We start from the raw sequence: 19,542 nt of genomic DNA on the forward strand, positions 1-19,542 counted from the left end.
GCACTTTTGTGGTTCTTCTGTGGGGGATTCTGGGTTTGAGGGGATGAGGAAGTGGCTCTGGTTATTTGCTTCTGTACCAGGTCGGGAGGGTAGTTGCGGGATGCGAAAGCTGTTGTCAGGTTGTTGGTGTAATGGTTCAGGGATTCCGGACTGGAGCAGATTCGTTTGTCATGAAGACCTAGGCTGTAGGGAAGGGACTGTTTGATGTGGAATGGGTGGCAGCTGTCATAATGGAGGTACTGTTGCTTGTTGGTGGGTTTGATGTGGACGGACGTGTGAAGCTGGCCATTGGACAGGTGGAGGTCAACATCAAGGAAAGTGGCATGGGATTTGGAGTAGGACCAGGTGAATCTGATGGAACCAAAGGAGTTGAGGTTGGAGAGGAAATTCTGAAGTTCTTCTTCACTGTGAGTCCAGATCATGAAGATGTCATCAATAAATCTGTACCAAACTTTGGGTTGGCAGGCCTGGGTAACCAAGAAGGCTACCTCTAAGCGACCCATGAATAGGTTGGCGTACGAGGGGGCCATCCTGGTACCCATGGCTGTTCCCTTTAATTGTTGGTATGTCTGGCCTTCAAAAGTGAAGAAGTTGTGGGTCAGGATGAAGCTGGCTAAGGTAGTGAGGAAAGAGGTTTTTGGTCGGGTGGCAGGTGATCGGTGTGAAAGGAAGTGCTCCATCGCAGCGAGGCCCTGGACGTGCGGAATATTTGTGTATCAGGAAGTGGCATCAATGGTTACAAGGATGGTTTCCGGGGGTAACAGGTTGGGTAAGGATTCCAGGCGTTCGAGAAAGTGGTTGGTGTCTTTGATGAAGGATGGGAGACTGCATGTAATGGGTTGAAGGTGTTGATCTACGTAGGCAGAGATACGTTCCGTGGGGGCTTGGTAACCAGCTACAATGGGGCGGCCCGGATGATTGGGTTTGTGGATTTTAGGAGGAAGGTAGGGGTGCGGGGTGTCTGTGGGGTCAGGAGGTTGATGGAGTCAGGTGAAAGGTTTTGCAGGGGGCCTAAGGTTCTGATGATTCCTTGAAGCTCCGCCTGGACATTGGGAATGGGGTTACCTTGGCAAAATTTGTATGTGGTGTTGTCTGAAAGCTGTCGCAGTCCCTCAGCCACATACTCCCGACGATCAAGTACCACGGTTGTGGAACCCTTGTCCGCCGGAAGAATGACGATGGATCGGTCAGCTGAAGGCCAGACATACCAACAATTAAAGGGAACAGCCATAGGTACCAGGATGGCCCCCTCGTACGCCAACCTATTCATGGGTCGCTTAGAGGAAGCCTTCTTGGTTACCCAGGCCTGCCAACCCAAAGTTTGGTACAGATTTATTGATGACATCTTCATGATCTGGACTCACAGTGAAGAAGAACTCCAGAATTTCCTCTCCAACCTCAACTCCTTTGGTTCCATCAGATTCACCTGGTCCTACTCCAAATCCCATGCCACTTTCCTTGATGTTGACCTCCACCTGTCCAATGGCCAGCTTCACACGTCCGTCCACATCAAACCCACCAACAAGCAACAGTAACTCCATTATGACAGCTGCCACCCATTCCACATCAAACGGTCCCTTCCCTACAGCCTAGGTCTTCGTGGCAAACGAATCTGCTCCAGTCCGGAATCCCTGAACCATTACACCAACAACCTGACCACAGCTTTCGCATCCCGCAACTACCCTCCCGACCTGGTACAGAAGCAAATAACCAGAGCCACTTCCTCATCCCCTCAAACCCAGAATCCCCCACAGAAGAACCACAAAAGTGCCCCACTTGTGACAGGACTGGACCAGACTCTGAATGTGGCTCTCCAGCAGGGATACGACTTCCTCAAATCCTGCCCTGAAATGAGATCCATCCTTCATGAAATCCTCCCCACTCCACCAAGAGTGTCTTTCCGCCGTCCACCTAACCTTCGTAACCTGTTAGTTCATCCCTATGAAATCCCCAAACCACCTTCCCTACCCTCTGGCTCCTATCCTTGTAACCGCCCCCGGTGTAAAACCTGTCCCATGCACCCTCCCACCACCACCTACTCCAGTCCTGTAACCGGGAAGGTGTACACGATCAAAGGCAGAGCCACATGTGAAAGCACCCATGTGATTTACCAACTGACCTGCCTACACTGTGATGCATTCTATGTGGGAATGACCAGCAACAAACTGTCCATTCGCATGAATGGACACAGGCAGACAGTGTTTGTTGGTAATGAGGATCACCCTGTGGCTAAACATGCCTTGGTGCACGGCCAGCACATCTCGGCACAGTGTTACACCGTCCAGGTTATCTGGATACTTCCCACCAACACCAACCTATCCGAACTCCGGAGATGGGAACTTGCTCTTCAATATATCCTCTCTTCCCGTTACCCACCAGGCCTCAATCTCCGCTAATTTCAAGTTGCCGCCACTCATACCTCACCTGTCATTCAACATCATCTTTGCCTCTGCACTTCCGCCTCGACTGACATCTCTGCCCAAACTCTTTGTCTTTAAATATGTCTGCTTGTGTCTGTATATGTGTGGATGGATATGTATGTGTGTGTGTGTGTGCGCGCGCGAGTGTATACCCGTCCTTTTTTCCCCCTAAGGTAAGTCTTTCCGCTCCCGGGATTGGAATGACTCCTTACCCTCTCCCTTAAAACCCACTTCCTTTCGTCTTTCCCTCTCCTTCCCTCTTTCCTGACGAAGCAACTGTTTGTTGCGAAAGCTAGAATTTTGTGTGTGTGTGTTAGTGTTTGTTTGTGTGTCTATCGACCTGCCAGCACTTTCGTTCGGTAAGTCACATCATCTTTGTTTTTAGATATATTTTTCCCACGTGGAATGTTTCCCTCTATTATATTGATAGAGTTAGTAAGACGTACGAGGAGTGAAGTAGTGAATTGGTAATCTGAAGGATATTTGAAGTATTAGTGTTCAATAGCAGCAAGAGCATGGGCATGGGCATGGGAATGAGGGATGATGGTCTGTAGAGAAGTGGAATCAACAGCGAAGAGTAAGGATCCAGGAGGTAAAGGGGTGGGGTTGGTGAATAGTTGGTGGAGGAGATAGTATCTTTGATGTGGGATGCTAGGCTTTGAGCAGTTAGTTGGTCAGCAAGAGAAGAAATTCTTTCAGTGGGAGCACAAAAACCAGCTACAACATGGTGTGCAGTACTGCGTGGATTTTCGGGAGCATTTAGAAGGTGGGTGTACAGGGTGGTGTTGAGGTGAGGAGGGAGACAGACTTGGGGGAGAGTTTCTGGGAAGGGCATCTGGATTTCAGTAGAGATTGGAGTTTATGCTGGACTGCTAGGATGGGATCAGTCCGGGAGGGCTCGTAGGTGGAGGAGGAGGCAGATAGCTGGTGGAGGTCTCCCATCAGGATATCTTTCCTTTCCTTTGAAGGGAAGGTATACAAACAAATCTGCCGCACAGCAATGGACATCCACATGACACGCTCATATGTCAACCTGTTTATCGACCATATATAGAAGACCTTCCTACTCTCCCAATCTTCAGTCTGGCTCAGGTTCACTGGATACATCTTCAAGATCCGGCCTCCAGGCCAAGACACCCTATCCACATTCATTCACAACCTCAACACCTCTTTCATCCACTTCACCTGGTCTTCCTCAACCCAGTGTGCCACCTTCCTGGACATTGACTCCGCCTGTCTGATGGCTCTATCCACATGCCTGTTGACATTAAACCCACTAACCACCAACAGTAACTGCATTCTGACACTTGCCATCCCTTCCACACCAAACATCTTACCCACGGACGACATGCTGCAGTGACGAGGTCTACCTAGCCTTACCAAGGCCTTCACATAGAGGCAATTGCCCCCTTACTTGGTCCACCGATAAATATCCCTGTGCCATACTCTCACACACCTAAAAATCCCCCCCCCCGCCCCTCCCCTCCCACACACACACAAGAAACAGCAACAGAGTCCCCCCTCCCTCCAATCACCCAATATCAAGGGACTGGAATGGCTGAACCATATCCTTCACTAGTGCTTTGATTCTCTCTCATCCTGAATTGAAATGAGGGACATCCTACCTAAGATCCTATCCACACTTCCTAAACTGGCATTTGCGACAGAATACAAAACGACTGTACTGATACCAATGTACACCTGATGTAAGGACCATTAAAATAAGGTAAGAATAATCAGGGCTTCTATGGGAGGGTGCAAGTAGTCATTTTTCCTCCCTACATTTGTGAGTGAACAGGAAATGGAATAAGTAGCAGTTATACAAGTTACCCTTCCTTATGCACCACATAGTACGTTGTGGAGTAAGTAGGCAGGTGTAGCTGTTTTTGAACATCGATACAGGATCCGTGCGTGGGTGAATAATACCCAATATCACTGACTAAATAGAGCATCATATAGTTATGTCAACAGAAATACTCAGTATTTGAAAATTCAATGGACCAACAGGCAGCAGGAGAAAACAAATATAAAAGATATATAAATGTGCAAGCTTTTGGATTCAGTAGCCGCATCTTCTGGCAGAAGGGATGAAGGGAAAGGAAGAGGCAGGAAGGAAAAGGAGGTGTGAGGATTAGGAAATGGTGATACTTATGGAAAATGCACATCACATAGTGAGATACGATGGTAAATTTTAAGCTACGGTACTGATTAAGAACAGATGTGAAATACAAGTATTTATGAGGTTGCCCGACATATAACAGAACCTTCAAAGTGTATGTTATAAATGTGGCACACACATAAGTATATATAGATAACCAGATATCATGCATTTGGACATTTGAAACACATGTAAGTTCTCTCCACCACACATGAAGTAGTGCTAACTGCACAAATATTCTTACTCACCACAGGAGCAGATGACATGTTGCTGAAAATATTCCTCATGTAATGAACACAACTGTAGCAATCTGAAAATGGGCACATTTGCCTGAAGCTGGTAATGGTGACCAAAAAAAATGATTTCTGAAAGTACCTGTGGCTGTCTGCAGTCACTCTCAGCAATTTTTAATTGAACAATGGCCAAAGGGAACAATACAATAATGTAATGACACTGTTGCAGTTCTGCAAGATGTGCTGATAATGTTATACATCCAGAAAAATAGTAGAATTTTATGTATCACATTATGTGATATCATAAAATCTACTTGTACAAAGGCAAGAAATAGTTAAGTCTACTCATTAAGTTATTTGTATTAGATAAGATTAACAAAAGTTGTGCATACCATTTCAGTCATTTTGTTCTCATAGTTTTGCAGCATTGTGAGCAAAATCAAGTTGCGGCCTGCATCAGCTCCGTACTTCACAGGAAGGTGCGATACAGTCTCTGCACTTGCCATCTGCACTAAGTTCCGGGGACAGTAATCGAGCACAGTGTACGTCTCCTCACTGCAAAAGTAGTCAATAAAACATAGAAGTCTAAATGTTATTACCTCAGTTAAACACAATTCAGAACATTTCATCTTTTTAGTTTTGTCGATGACACAGTCAGTGTGCCATATGAAGGTAACTCTTCCTTTCTTCTGGAAAGTGTACTGAGGGAGATGATGCAGTGGTAAAGACACTGTACTTTTAATTGGAACTGGTAGCTCAAATATCCACCCAACAAACCAGAGTTAAGTTATCTCTGATTCCCAACAAAAGCAGTACCAGTTTCCCAATCCAAATGTTTGCTTTATCTCTAATTACCTAATAAAATTTGTACATTACTAATGTTACTTAGTCTTATTAAAAACAGGAGCTATTTGACATACAAATAACAGAAAACTAGACGTTAACATAAGTGACAAATTTTTGGACTCCTGTTTAAGTTAACAATTAATGCACACAATATTTTGACAGTGGTTGCCTTTTTTGAACAGTGCACAGAAATGGTGAGTGACTCGAAGTTCTTTTCATATCAATTTCCTACCCTTAATTTTCTGTTTATCAATTTATCAATCACATTTGGTCTTAAGAAGGGGGGAAAAAAAGATTAGGGTTTAATATTCTGTCACCAAAAAGGTCATTACAGATGGAGCACAAGTTCAGTTTTGGGGAAAGGAGGGGAAAGAAATTGGCCCTGTCCTTTTTTGAGAGAACCGTCCTTGCTGTAATGGTTTCCATCAGATCACTGAAGTTACGTGCTGTCAGGCTTGGCTAGCACTTAGATGGGTCGCAGTCTGTGTCTTCCGAGTGCTGTTGGCAAGCAGGGTGCTCTCAGGCCTTGTGAGGCCAACTGAGGAGCTACTTGACTGAGAAGTAGCTACACCATGAAAGGAAACTGACAACAGCTGGGAGAGCAGTGTACTGACCACAAATTCCTCCATATCCACATCCAGTGATGCCAATGGGCTGAGGATGACATAGCAGCTGATCAGTACCATTAGGCCTTTAAAGCCTGTTTGGATGGCTGGAAGCCACATTACAGGACTGACTTGTTAGATGGATTTCTTGGCTCTGTATTCTGAATATTTCACTTTCTTTTACCAAAAATGTTCATTACATGTGGTAACTATTCTTATAATACATTAAGGCCTTCATCCATTTTTATTGGCTCTCCAATACTGTTCTTAAACAATACCATTCCATTTAGGGACTCCTCCTTTCTTAAGTATCTCACTCCCCAAGGCTATGACTTTCTCAAGTCAAGCCGTGAAATTAGGTCCTCTCTCCCTGATACCCTCCTCACACCACCCACTGTCAGATTTTATTACACTCCTAATCTCTGTAATATTGTGGTGAAACATTATGACATTCCAAAGCCATTATCTCCATTCCAAGGTTCCAGCCCATGCAATCATCCCTACTATAAAACTTGGCCCATGCAGCTTCCTACCACCATGTACTGAAACCTACCACCAGTAAATTCTGCAGCATAAAAAGGAAAGAAACTTTTGAAATCGCATGTACTTTTTATTGACCACTGCTGCACAGTGTTTTATATAGGCACGACCACCAGTAGTAGGCCTATTATTTATGAATGGGCCTTGGGGAGACACAGTACCCAGTTGCCAAAGATGCTCTACAACAGAATTCAAGGGACACGAGTGCTTACAGCACCACAAGGGCTCTTTGAACCATTCCACTTGAGACTAATTTCCATGGAATATAGAGAAGTGAACTTGCCCTCCAACACATCCTCGCATCCAGGCAACCTCCAGAACTTAACATATGTCATTTTTACCTCATACCTCCCCCTTTTTTCTTCTTTTTACAACGTAGTTTTAATTATTAATTCTGAAAACTTGGTAGGTATATATACTTTTATGTGTCTTCATCAGCAGTAATGATATTTCTTCTGAAAGTAACATCTACATGTGACCTCGTCTTCCTCAGTGAGTTAAATAATATAAAGTGAATTTCTTGTCCAGCTTGTGGAGCACTGTGGATATGCAATCAAATTGATAAACCAATTGCACTTCTATTTTTCTTTTAAATGTCATGACCAGTTTTGGCTCCTGAGGCCATTTTCCAGTGGCTATATTCTACCAGCATTAGACTCAAGTCACTTCATATGGTAGACACAGTGCTCCATTAAAGACTTCAATAATTCTACCATACATTAGGCTGGTCCATACATCTGTGAGCTGATTGTGTATACTCAAAATTCAATTGAGGCTTTTTGTTGTGGCCTGGTGAAACAGTCACATCTGACAGCAATATAAAAGTGAAAGACTTTCCCCCATTCAGGCAATGCAGCCACCATACTAATGGAACCAGCTACACACCATCAGTGACATCACAAATAAGAACCAGTGATACTAATGCCAAAAAATTCTTATCATCCCAAACACCTACATTACCCACCCAATCTCTTTTATCCTAGGTGAACACTCCCCCAAAATGGCTGAAAACCATGATCAAAATACATGAAAGTATGAAAATTATTACTCTCCATGATACCACACACCATTCCATCAAATGACTGTGTTTCAATTTTAAGAGGAATGTGTGAACTGTGCAAATGGGTCTCCCCATTCTTCTACCTGGTACTGTGGAACTGTAAGGCACCTGGTCAAAGAACACCCTCAGAGGAAATATCCTGGAATGCTCCACATCTTTGCTATTCAACAGGCTCTAAATGCTAGACATAGTCCTTTGATTAAAGATTTCATATTTAACTTACATTTTTTTAAATAAACTTTCTAAGTAGCTGTTAATCTGCAACACAAATAAATGAATAAAACATACAGACAGGAGGTAGGAAGATCAAATTTCTATTCCAGAGAGTATTTGAAAATTGTTGACAAGAAAATAAATTATAGCTTGCAGAAGTTCAATATCCTTCCAGCTTAAATGTGATAAATCTGGAGTGGAACCAGGCTGAACATCTCTTCATATTTTCTGCACAAAAATGACAATGACATCTGATTTTACAAAATACAGGTAAGGAATGTCTTCTAGTTTCCATATTGCCAAAGTAAGCCATGAAACAATTTCAGAATGAGACAGAAATGGTGTCAAGATGAAAATTAGTTCTCTGACATCCTGAAAAGTGCAGATAGGAGATACAGTACAAGTACTCTAGATATCGAAATAATAGAAGGAGTAAGGTAATCATTCAATCATTCTTTCACCACGGTGATAGGTCCAGCATAGTGCTGCATCTCTTGACTCAAGTCACTAGTGAGAGAGATAGATAGACAGAGAGAGAGGGGAGAGGGGTGAAGGAGGGGGAGGGGGAGGGGGGGAGGGAGAGAGAGAGAGAGAGAGAGAGAGTTATTTGAGAACAGTATTGCAAGAAACCATCACTTCTCTACATTTTTCCTTCAACTTCTATGCATTTGGTCCATCTCTCCACAAGTTTCCTAATTTAGTCCTGCGAGGAATTCTGTGGCGCCAAGCAATCCACTCGCACACCCCCTCCACAACCTTGTCACCTGATGACAGCTTTGATTTACACAGGTGTGCCTTCATCAGACCAAAAGAATGGAAATCACTTGGAGCTGTGTCAGAACTGTATGATGGGTTCCCCAGCACCTAAAAACCAAGATTTTGAGTGCCACGGATTGCTTGCCCAGCTGTATGAGGGTGGACATTTTCCTGAAGCAAAATCACACCTTTTAAAAGCCTCCCTCTCTGTTTTCATTTTGGGTCTCAGATCTTACAGTAGCTGTCACTATTCACAGTTTGAGTGTAGTGAATCAACAGTAAACATTTCATACTGTTATCATCAACTTTCTTGCAGAAGCTGGGCTTTGGAAAATTTTTGCTGTAGGTGCAAATGGATATTGCCACAACACATTCTTCCACTTATTTGTGGGTCATACTTATAGACCCACATGTCATGAATGACTACTATGGAACAGAGAAAGTAGTGTATTTCCTCTTCAAAATGCCTTAAATGCAATTTCAACACTTCCAAATTTGTCACTATGCAGTTAGTACAAACAATGTGACAATTTAGAGATTCGAGGACAACTGCAAATGCTGAACCATGGGTAATATTAAAATCAAGTGCAATATCATCAATTCAGGCTTGAATAGAATCACTAATCATTCGTTCAGCAAACTGGATGGCCTTCCCAAATGCTCTTTGTTGCAGACAGATAAGTATCCACTTTTAAAGCAAGTCATTCACTCATAAATTTTGTGTTTAATAAGACAGTTTTCTCTATAACTTAGCTGCTTTCTACTAATAAGCTTCACAATTTTAGTCCCTTAAACTGCTCACTGCCCCCTTGGTGTACACAGATAAGGGACACTCTTAATAAAATGATCATATAATCATTAGGAACATAGCTATTTATTGCACCAACATTACTAACGTACAAGAACAACAGTGATGTTAAGGTATGTCAGTATGTCAGTATGTCAGTGATGTCAACCAACTGAGCAGGAAAAAATGCCTTTACTTACTGAATTGCCTCAAACTTTGTTTGAAGTGTTGGAACAACAGCTGAGCAGTGCGAGAGGAAAATCACTGAAATTTTTTTGAATTTTCCCCTCTTCCCCCTTGTTGCAACTACTTCCTCTCCACTAAAGATTTTATTTCATTTTTTCCTGCTAAGATATACAGAGTGAGTCAGGAGGAAAGGTTCAGGCTTTGAGGGATGATAATATAAGTGATTCTGAACAAAAAACTTCATATGGACATATGCCCTATTGCGAATGTTTTCCGAGATAGAACATATGTAATAATACTTTGTTACTTATTTTCTGTGTTATTCAAACATCATTGTTGTTCACAACGTATGACAGTAGTGTAGAGGAAGCCAAGATGAACAGTTTGATACAGAAAACTTGTTTCCCATCAGCCCGGGAAACTACTTAAAACTGAGCTACAAAGAGTACCTAAGATACAGTGGATGCATGTTGCATCACATCAGATTTTCAGTATCCTCACACTCACTTATGTGCAAACTGTAAGTCTAGAGAACCATGAATGGGTCCTTTTTTTGGAGGAAACCGAATGTAGTTTAAATTTGTTCTGCGACATGTTTACGCTAAAGTGTGCGGCTTTCGAGTGATTCCAGAAATTGTACAAAAGTGATACTACGTCTGTTTATCTCAGTAGCCATTTGCAATAGGGCATATGTCCATACGAAGTTTTTTGTTCAGCCTCCTGACTCACCGTGTATAGTAATAACATAATTTAGAAATAAGTCCCATGATTGTACATGTGAGCAGATTAGATTGCTGTTATTATACTACACAAAATAAGCTACATTCACTATTTCTGCCAATTAATGTATAATATGGTTTGTCCACATTCCTGAATGGATTAATGGAACACAATATGTGAACAAATGAGAGTTTTGCCAAGTGTCGTCCTACTGTAGATCTTATGTCCTGGCCTTCATGTAACTTTGAACTGACTTACTAAACTTTTAAGTTTAGCATGCAATCGAAACTATGGTGAAACATGATACTTCTCACATAACTGCCAGTATTGAATATTGTTTGAAGAGGCTTAAGACATTCTAAGAATTATAAAAATAGATCCCAGTGGGAGCCAGAAGATGGGACTGCGCACACACAGGTATCAAAATGAAGTGCAAGCAGAGAATGCATTAGGTAAGCTAACTGCTACATATTAACTGCTGCCGATATTACTGTCAATTTTGGAAGCTGTAAGTTACACACAGTAGTTGTGATAACTTTAAAAAATGTGCTTACCTTTTCTTCTTTGTGACAATGAGAAGATCTGTGAACAGGAACAGATGTAATGGAATCTTGCCAAGTCGTTTCCCAAAGGTCAGCTTGTCATCTCCACGCCACACTAGCTGAGTCACTTCACCAGACCGCACCAACCACCGGGAGCTTGAAATAATTGGCAGAGGCCGAACGTCCCGCCCGAATTCCAACTGGCGACTGAGGATAAGAATCTCCTCCATGCGTTCCATACGACGGGCACCCTCGTTACACTCGTGAACCACCTGTAAATTACATGTTTCTGTTGTCGTGTGTTTATAACCACTAGAAAATATTTAGCTCCAAAAGTAAGATGTCCAAGGCACCAACCTTGTTAAGTGCAGCAAGTGCAATTTCGCATGAACGGTACTCCGAATCTTCAGGATCAAGTTTGGCCAACACGGCATCCACCAAAAGTGGTAGTCGCGTGATCCTCTGCATTGGCAGCATCAGGAATGAGTGTAACGTCAGCATCTGACAACCGGGACTGGATTCCAGCTTTTTCAGGGCCTCAGCAAACTTCCCATGTTGCTCCCTGCATTTTAACATTATTGTTTTGACATATACAACATTACTCGAAAAATCTTTACAACACTGTATTTAAATCTACTACACCATTGCTTAAATAAATCTTTACAGCAATGTTAAAAGGGCACATAATCTAATCAGATTTTTTTCAAATAATGGTTACCAGATATTAATTTAATCCTAGTGAAGGCAGTGATGATGGTGGTGGTTATGTATACCAAGTCATCTACATCTACATCCATCTACATCTATACGCCGCAAGCCACCTGACGGTGTGTGGTGGAGGGTACTTTGAGTACCTCTATCGGTTCTCCCTTCTATTCCAGTCTCGTATTGTTCGTGGAACTTACCGAAATTTAGTAAAGTACATCATCTTTATTTGTTCTGGTATCAATCCCTAGAGTAAGTAAACGCATTTTTTCAAACAATGGAAAATTTAGGATGCAATAATGACAATATTATGAAAAGGCTCTGCTGCTACTCATCATATAAAGGAGAGGTGGGAAGGAGGTAGGACAGCTAGGTGCAGTTGGAAGGTTAAACAGTTGGAGGTGGTGGGGAGGGGGGGGGGGAGGGAGGGAGGGAGGGAGGGAGCGGGAAACTGGAGACGTAAAAAAACTGTGGGTGCGTTTGTGGAAGAAGGTGAAGAACAGTGACTAATAAAGGTTGAGACCAGGGGGGTTACAGGAACGTAGGATATATTGCAGGCAAAGTTTCACACCTGCACCGTTCAGAAAAGCCAGTGTCTGTGGGAAGGATCCAGATGGCACAGGCTCTGAAGCTGTCCCTGAAGCAAAGAACATGCTGCATTCTACATGGGCATGACAACCAACAAGCTGTTGGTCAGCACCAATGACCACCAACAAACAGTGGCCAAGAAACAGCTGGACCACCCAGTTGTTCAGCACATTGCCCAACACAATGATCTTCATTTCAATGACTGCTTCATAACCTGTGCTATCTGGATCCTTCTTACTAACAACAGCTTTTTTGAATTATACTTGTGGGAAATCTCCCCGCAATATATCCTATGTTTTAGTAACCTCCCTGGCCTCAACCTTCGTTAGTCATTCACTGTCCTTAACCCCCTTCTCTATTCCCACACCAGCATAACACAGCCTTCTATTCCACCAACGCATCCACGGTCTATTAACTTCGCTAATCCTCTCCCCCCCCCCCCCCCCCCATCTAACCTCCTGACTGCACCCAACTGCCCTACCCTCTCCCACCCTGTCCCTGTGTGCTCTCACATGCAGCACTTCAACCCCCCCCCCCCCAACCTGCTATTACTCCCCCTCCCTGTTCCAGCCTACTCCTTATCTCTACTACCCAGGCAACTTCTACCATCACATACCACGTACAGTTGATAGCAGTCCGGCTTCAGCAGCCAGAGACAATGGTAGTGTGTGTGTGTGTGTGTGTGTGTGTGTGTGTGTGTGTGTGTGTGTGTGTGCATGCGCGCACTGCTTCGGATTTTTCATAAATGCCGTTTTTCCTCTTTATACTTTAATTTTGATCACCCATGACCTAGTAAATATCACAATTACTTCAGCATTTAACAAATGTTTATCATGCAGCCAGTCTATCTTTCACCGATGCCTTTGGTGTAGTTAGTTTTTCTGAGGAATTTTTATTTGAATGGAGCTTGATATTTGAAACTTCCTATAATCACATGATCTAATGATTTTGACCTTCCCAAAAACATTTACTGAGACACTGACTTGAGATACTAAGTTTCCTACTTAAAGAAATGCGTTCAATTTTACACAATTTTTAGTAACTTGGAAGCTATTTTAATTTAAGGCTTTCATTTCATTACTCATATAAAAATGTAACCATAGATACTGCCTAAATTCTGTTCCCAACAATATGATCTGGTTAATTAATATTTAAAAAGTTATGTGGATTACTAAGTGATACAAAGAAACATTTTAATTATGTAACTAAAACTATTTCAGTAATACACACCAACTTAAACGATATGCAGAGCCATGAAATGAGCTGAAAGTGTTGAAGGGAGTAGTTATACAGGACTGTCAGTAGTAGCAAGCATTGTTTGGCACATAACTGGGGCACAGCATTCAGGACTATGAATAGCACTTCCCACCCACTGAATTGTAATTTGTTAAAGCTTGGTAAAAAATCTCTAATGTTTCCAGCCTGAATTATACCTAAGAACCATGTGCAGAAAAACACACTTGTAACCGTTTCAAACAATGCAATGGCTAGAGTGCTCCTCACCACATAGAGGAAGTGCTGAGTCATGGATAGGCGCAATGGAGAAGACTGCTAAAAACACACACACACACACACACACACACACACACACACACACACAGAGAGAGAGAGAGAGAGAGAGAGAGAGAGAGAGAGAACTGGGAAAACTGTAGCTTTAAACAAGGTATTAGCATCCACACAATGCACACCACTGCCACTGTAAACCATGACAGAAGGCAACTTCCTATTTCACACATTGTAACATTTACATTAGAAAATGGCTAACCCATTCATGGTACTCTGTACCAGCTGCAGATTGTCTGTCTAACAACTTCCAGGGGCAGCAAACATTTGATTTTCAGTATTTCATATAATTTTTGAAAGAACTCAAAAAGTACAACAGTTAGGAACTGCGTGTATATGCATACTGAGGCAGGATAATTCACTGTGAGCAAATACCCAGACTGAACCTTTTCTAAACTTTTTCTTGTTTATATGCTTAACATCAAATATTTAACACATTAACTGATTTGTAATGTAATCAGAGGTTTGAAGTTGTTTTACACACGAGAGCTCGATTCTTTAAAGAATTGGGGTTTACAGGTCAGTAAAAATGTTTCTTCCTCAGAAGCTTATGACAAAGATTCAAAGCAGAAGTCTCAAAAGGGAGAAACTGATTATGTTAAATTATGAGGCGCAACAAAAATTTCAGCTATATATGTGTGTGTGGACAAATTTTTTGATCTGTCATATTTACCATTCCATTGTAGGTTATGAGCTAAGTAATGATATACTTGCCTCTCTGTATACTGAAAACATTTCTGCTGTTAACCACTAATAAAGGAAAACTCTAGGCCATGTCTCCCCACTCCCTACTCATTATTCAGTGCAGCACATTTCAAACAGCAGCAGCAGCATGAAATAAATTTACAGTTAATATTCAACATTGCGCCAACATAATCTAAGAATGTGTTGAATATAACTTCACTGTGGAGACACTTTCTTGATTTTATGTATTGCTGCATACTTACAACATGGAATGCTCATATGCTACACTTGCAATATGATGAAAGAATATAGATTGCATATGAAGTCTTACTGACATCTAGATCATTAGGCACAGAGGACACAATAAAGGGGAGTTGATTAAGTTCCTATCTTTGACAAGAAACAATGTGAATGTTTGAACTTGTGGAGATTCATTGGAATGTGTCCAATAGGCACGTAATGTATTATCTTAAGAATTGTCAGAGGTTGGTGTTAGTGCAGTACCAGACACAAGATCCCGCACAACAAATTGCTCAGGACAAGAGTGTGGAAATAGTGGGCCAGTATTTTGTGACTGCCATTCAAAACGAGCCAAGCAACACTAGTTTCTCAGACAACTGATCTCAATAGACAAATATTGGGTTTGTCTTTATGACACACAAACAAAAGAAAGGAGGGAAAGTTAGAAACAAAGATGATTCTTCCATCAAGGAAGGCAAAAATGCTGTCCTTTTCTGAGAAAGTTACATCGAGTTTCCTTTTTGTATCATTGAAAAGATGTACTCACCAACTATGTGAGACAGAGACAGACCATTATGGGGTAGTATTACTAAAATCTTCCAATTAATCTGTAATCTGAGATCAAGCAGGAGGTCCAAGAAATTGTTGTGAAAGGTGTGCAATTCCTGCATAAGAATACACTTGGTCATGCCAGTTGAGTAAATGTAGCCCTTTGTTCACACCACAGCTGGGAACTATTCCCAGATTCACCTTTTCCGTGGGGCATGGCATCTGGTGCTATCTTCCCCTTCCGAAAATAGAATGAATCATGGTGTGGATAATATTTTGATGACATGGTGATGGTACGGTGGAAAATTGTTTTCTGAGCCAATCTGATATTGTCTACAATTGAGACATACAACAGATTATACTTTGATGAAAAAATATGTCAACAAACAAGGGTCTTATATAGAAAAGGACTTATAAATGTGTAAAAGTTGAGATTTTTATCTTTTCTTCTAACTACTAATAGCTGTGAACTTTACCAATGCTTCTCAGAGCCCTGTTGGATATCTAGCATAGCTTTGTTGAAGGAACCATGTCAACATTAAAGTTATTTAGAAAAACTCTCGCTGGGTGAATGGACAGGGACACAAGAACCACTTCTCCTGATCAAGAATCAAGTGCCTGGCACAAAGTACCACCACAACTGGTCACAAGAATGGACTGCTCTTCATTTTGTGTGTCAGCTCAGCAGAGGACACAATCTCTCAAGCGTGTTTCGCCGGCTTGATTAATCACTGGTGTTTCAAAAATGTAAGAAAACCAGCTGCTCTGTTTTCTATGTATAGTAATTAAATGCTGCCCATCTTTTAATAAGTTTTGGAATATTTATTCTTATTGTTTTTTCCATATAGTTTACCTGCCCAGGCACAATTGTTTCTATCAGGTTGTACACAACTCTTCTCTTTCATGAAATTCAGGTTCTCATAACTATGATTTACAACTTAGATACTACCACACTTAGAAACATAATATCTGACATTTTCAAAAATGCTGAAAATACTTTTTTATTGACATTTCTAAAGAAGTAACAATAAGGAGCCAATTAACTGCAATCATGATTCCAAGAAAAAGAGAAAATTCATGAAACTAGGATACCGTATGTTGATAGAAAATCCAGGATGGAAATAGTCACATGTATGAGGACAGATCAGTACTTGGTAAGCAGCAGAATATGCATGCAAAGAAGGATGACGACTTGCCAAGGTTGAGGAGAAAGGCCTTTTTCAGAATTCAGAACTCACTCTCTCTCTCTCTCTCTCTCTCTCTCTCTCTCTCAATCCCCCGCCCAAACGCCCCACATGCATAAACACATCCCTCTCCCCCCCTCCCTCCCCCCCTCACAATACAGATCCCTGTTGTCTGCTCTTATTGCAGTACATTAACACAGTGTTCATTTGTCACACAATAAAGATATGATATACGGCAACTGAAAAATATAGATGCTGCAGCTGAAATCGGCGCACCCATGCCCGCACGCTGAGTGGTTGCATGGTTGCATTTATTGGCTACTCACTGATGCCATGACAGTACAATTTGTCTGCATTTGCATTCATTTGTATTTGTTTAAAATGTCTCAGTTAACTGAAAATTCTACAGAGTGAAACATTCAGAGTCATTTGCTTTCTGTGTGCAAAAGATGTGAAACTCATCAAAATTCATCAGCATATTAGTGTAGTTTATAGGCAAAAAGCAACTGGTGATAGAATGGTAAGAAATTGAGTTACAGTATTTCAAGATGGCTGTACTAATGTTCATGATTAAGTGTGAAGTGAACAACACCTATTTTCCCAAAAGACTGTACAAAGCAGATACTACAGTTTAAGGAAACAAACACATTACAATTTCATCCCTATGATGTGAATGTTTTCAAATTTAAAGTACTGTTTGTTATGAAATTCTTACAGAATTTGTAAAATACCAGAAATTGTGATTACGGTGGTACCTGAAAATGTTAAAAGAGGTACACATTAGCAGTCAAATGGCCACTGCTTTGAACTTCCCTGAGCAGTACAATAATGAAGGTAATAATTGCAAAGTAAAACTGATGAAGACTTGTTTCTGCACTTCAAAAATTATGTAAGAGATCACAGGGCTATTCAGCTGTGATTGAAAATCAGGCACCAAACTTTTATAAGAAAAGAATTCAGAAGTTGGTTGGTTGTGATAAATATGTTTATATTGATAGACATTACACTGAAAATACATTAAGATATGGCATTCATTTAACAATACATTTTTAAAAGCACTTACATTTGTAAATTCAGTAACACATTTATTTGGAGCATTTTAAGCTTTGGTAGTGAAGGGTGGACTCTACAAAAAAACAGTAAAAAGAGAAAATTAAAAGCAACAGAGGTGTGAATATGGAGAACATTCTGGGGGAATTAAAGAGAAAAGGACATTGATTAACATGATACAGAGAAGAAAAACTGAATTAATTAGTCACCCAGTTTGATGCAGTAGCTTCTTAAAAAATATTTTCGAAGGAAAAATCCTGGGAAACAATACAAGAGGCAGGTCTAGAGCATGTGTATTAAACAACATTATCATTGGAATGATCTGCACCAACTACAACCAAATGGTAAAGAAGGTGAGACACAAAGAAGGGTCGCTACAAAAACAAGGCGTTGCCTTTTGTGCCTGACTATAATGATATGTATTTGTTTAATACAGACATAAGTACTTAATAGGCATGCCATGTCAATATTGTAGAATTATAATAAACATTCAGTATTGAACATATAATGAGAGCCCACTTACTTCAATGTTCTCAAAGTTCTATCCAGATATATTTGGTTAGAGCAGTATTTAATGTATATGTTGAAGTGCCCTGTAGCATGTTTGTAGACAATGTCACAGATACCTTGCAGGAGAACATCATCTTGCCAACAGTGCTCCAGTTCTGACAGAAATTTTTCCGAGCAATTTTTCACTGTAATGAAATGTGCCACTATTTAATAACTTTTATTCTTTACAATGTTTCTCTTTGTCTATCATTTAAAAACTATTATAGGTATGTGGTGCTCTAAAATTGTAAATCTATTTTATGAAAGTCATGTTGAAATACACACCAAAAGTTGCTATGTGGACCTCTCTCTTGTGGTACCAGTAAGCATCTATAAGAGCAATGACAGTCCCTGACTAATACACAAATGAAAGACTCAGTTCTAACCTGAAAGTAAGCATAACTGGCACTGTACATTATGTTAACTCAACATACCGTATTTACACAAAATATGACCTTGACATACGTGTCATGATTTCGATAACGTCCATTTTGTTTCAAGTTTAAAACATGTGAAGACTTTAAATTTCTGTCTTTTAAATGTAAAGTATGAAAAAAAAAAATCAAAGGTTGATTGTAAATAATGGGTGTCACTTAATATTTAATTTGAAAAGTCAACATCTGTAAAGACAACTGTGTTATGAAAACAGCTAAAGGTAACATGTTATAATAGAAACTGATATGACACTTCACCCCGTTTATGTCAATGTACCAATTCTCAAACTTCTGTATTATCATCATCATCATCATCGTCATCATCAACTCCCAGACACAGTCTTACAATCTGACATGAGTCTAATCAAGAGCTGATGTTCATTATTATTTATCATATGATGATACAGAGCTTGGATCAAATACATAATTTTAAGAGTAGTTTATGTGAAAACCTGTAATAATAATAATAATAATAATAATAATAATAATGATTATGATGAAATGATGAGGACAACACAAACACCCAATCCCCGGGCAGAGAAAATCCCCAACCCGACCAGGAATTGAACCCGGGACTCCATGATCCATAGGCAGCAATGCTAGCCACTAGATCATGAGCTGCGGACCCCTGTAATAATGATAACTACAATGCCGATAATTAAATTTGAACAGACATTCCAAATAATGAGACAGATGATACGTACATCTTGTTTATTAATTGCTTCTGGCACCTTGTGACAACAGATTAGTGTTTTGATTATGTATGGGGAGGATGGAGAGTCTTATTAGTTTCTATAACTCATTCACTTTAGCTACTTTCATAAAATGACTATCTTCTTATAGGTGTAGACTTTTAAAATTGAGATGTTCACTGATATTCATTACACACGTTCAACCTGTACTTTTCTTTGCATCTTTCATTTCAAAATT

The 19,542-nt window shown here is 40.7% G+C and overlaps 1 protein-coding gene across 5 annotated transcripts in view; it reads right to left on the minus strand.

The window, feature by feature from the left end:
* LOC126253408 (mucin-5AC-like) overlaps positions 1–19,542 on the minus strand; it is a 448,548-nt gene that overhangs the window by 12,796 nt on the left and 416,210 nt on the right. For all 5 annotated transcript variants that reach the window (XM_049954712.1, XM_049954716.1, XM_049954713.1 and 2 more), the window contains 4 exons: positions 18,153–18,324; positions 11,424–11,628; positions 11,079–11,338; positions 5,204–5,366 (listed from right to left, as the gene is read on the minus strand). In XM_049954712.1, the coding sequence (XP_049810669.1) occupies positions 5,204–5,366; positions 11,079–11,338; positions 11,424–11,628; positions 18,153–18,324 (800 nt within the window). The remainder of the gene's footprint in view (positions 1–5,203; positions 5,367–11,078; positions 11,339–11,423; positions 11,629–18,152; positions 18,325–19,542) is intronic.

Source organism: Schistocerca nitens, chromosome 4 (genome assembly GCF_023898315.1).
Source record: "Schistocerca nitens isolate TAMUIC-IGC-003100 chromosome 4, iqSchNite1.1, whole genome shotgun sequence".
Taxonomy (NCBI): domain Eukaryota; kingdom Metazoa; phylum Arthropoda; class Insecta; order Orthoptera; family Acrididae; genus Schistocerca; species Schistocerca nitens.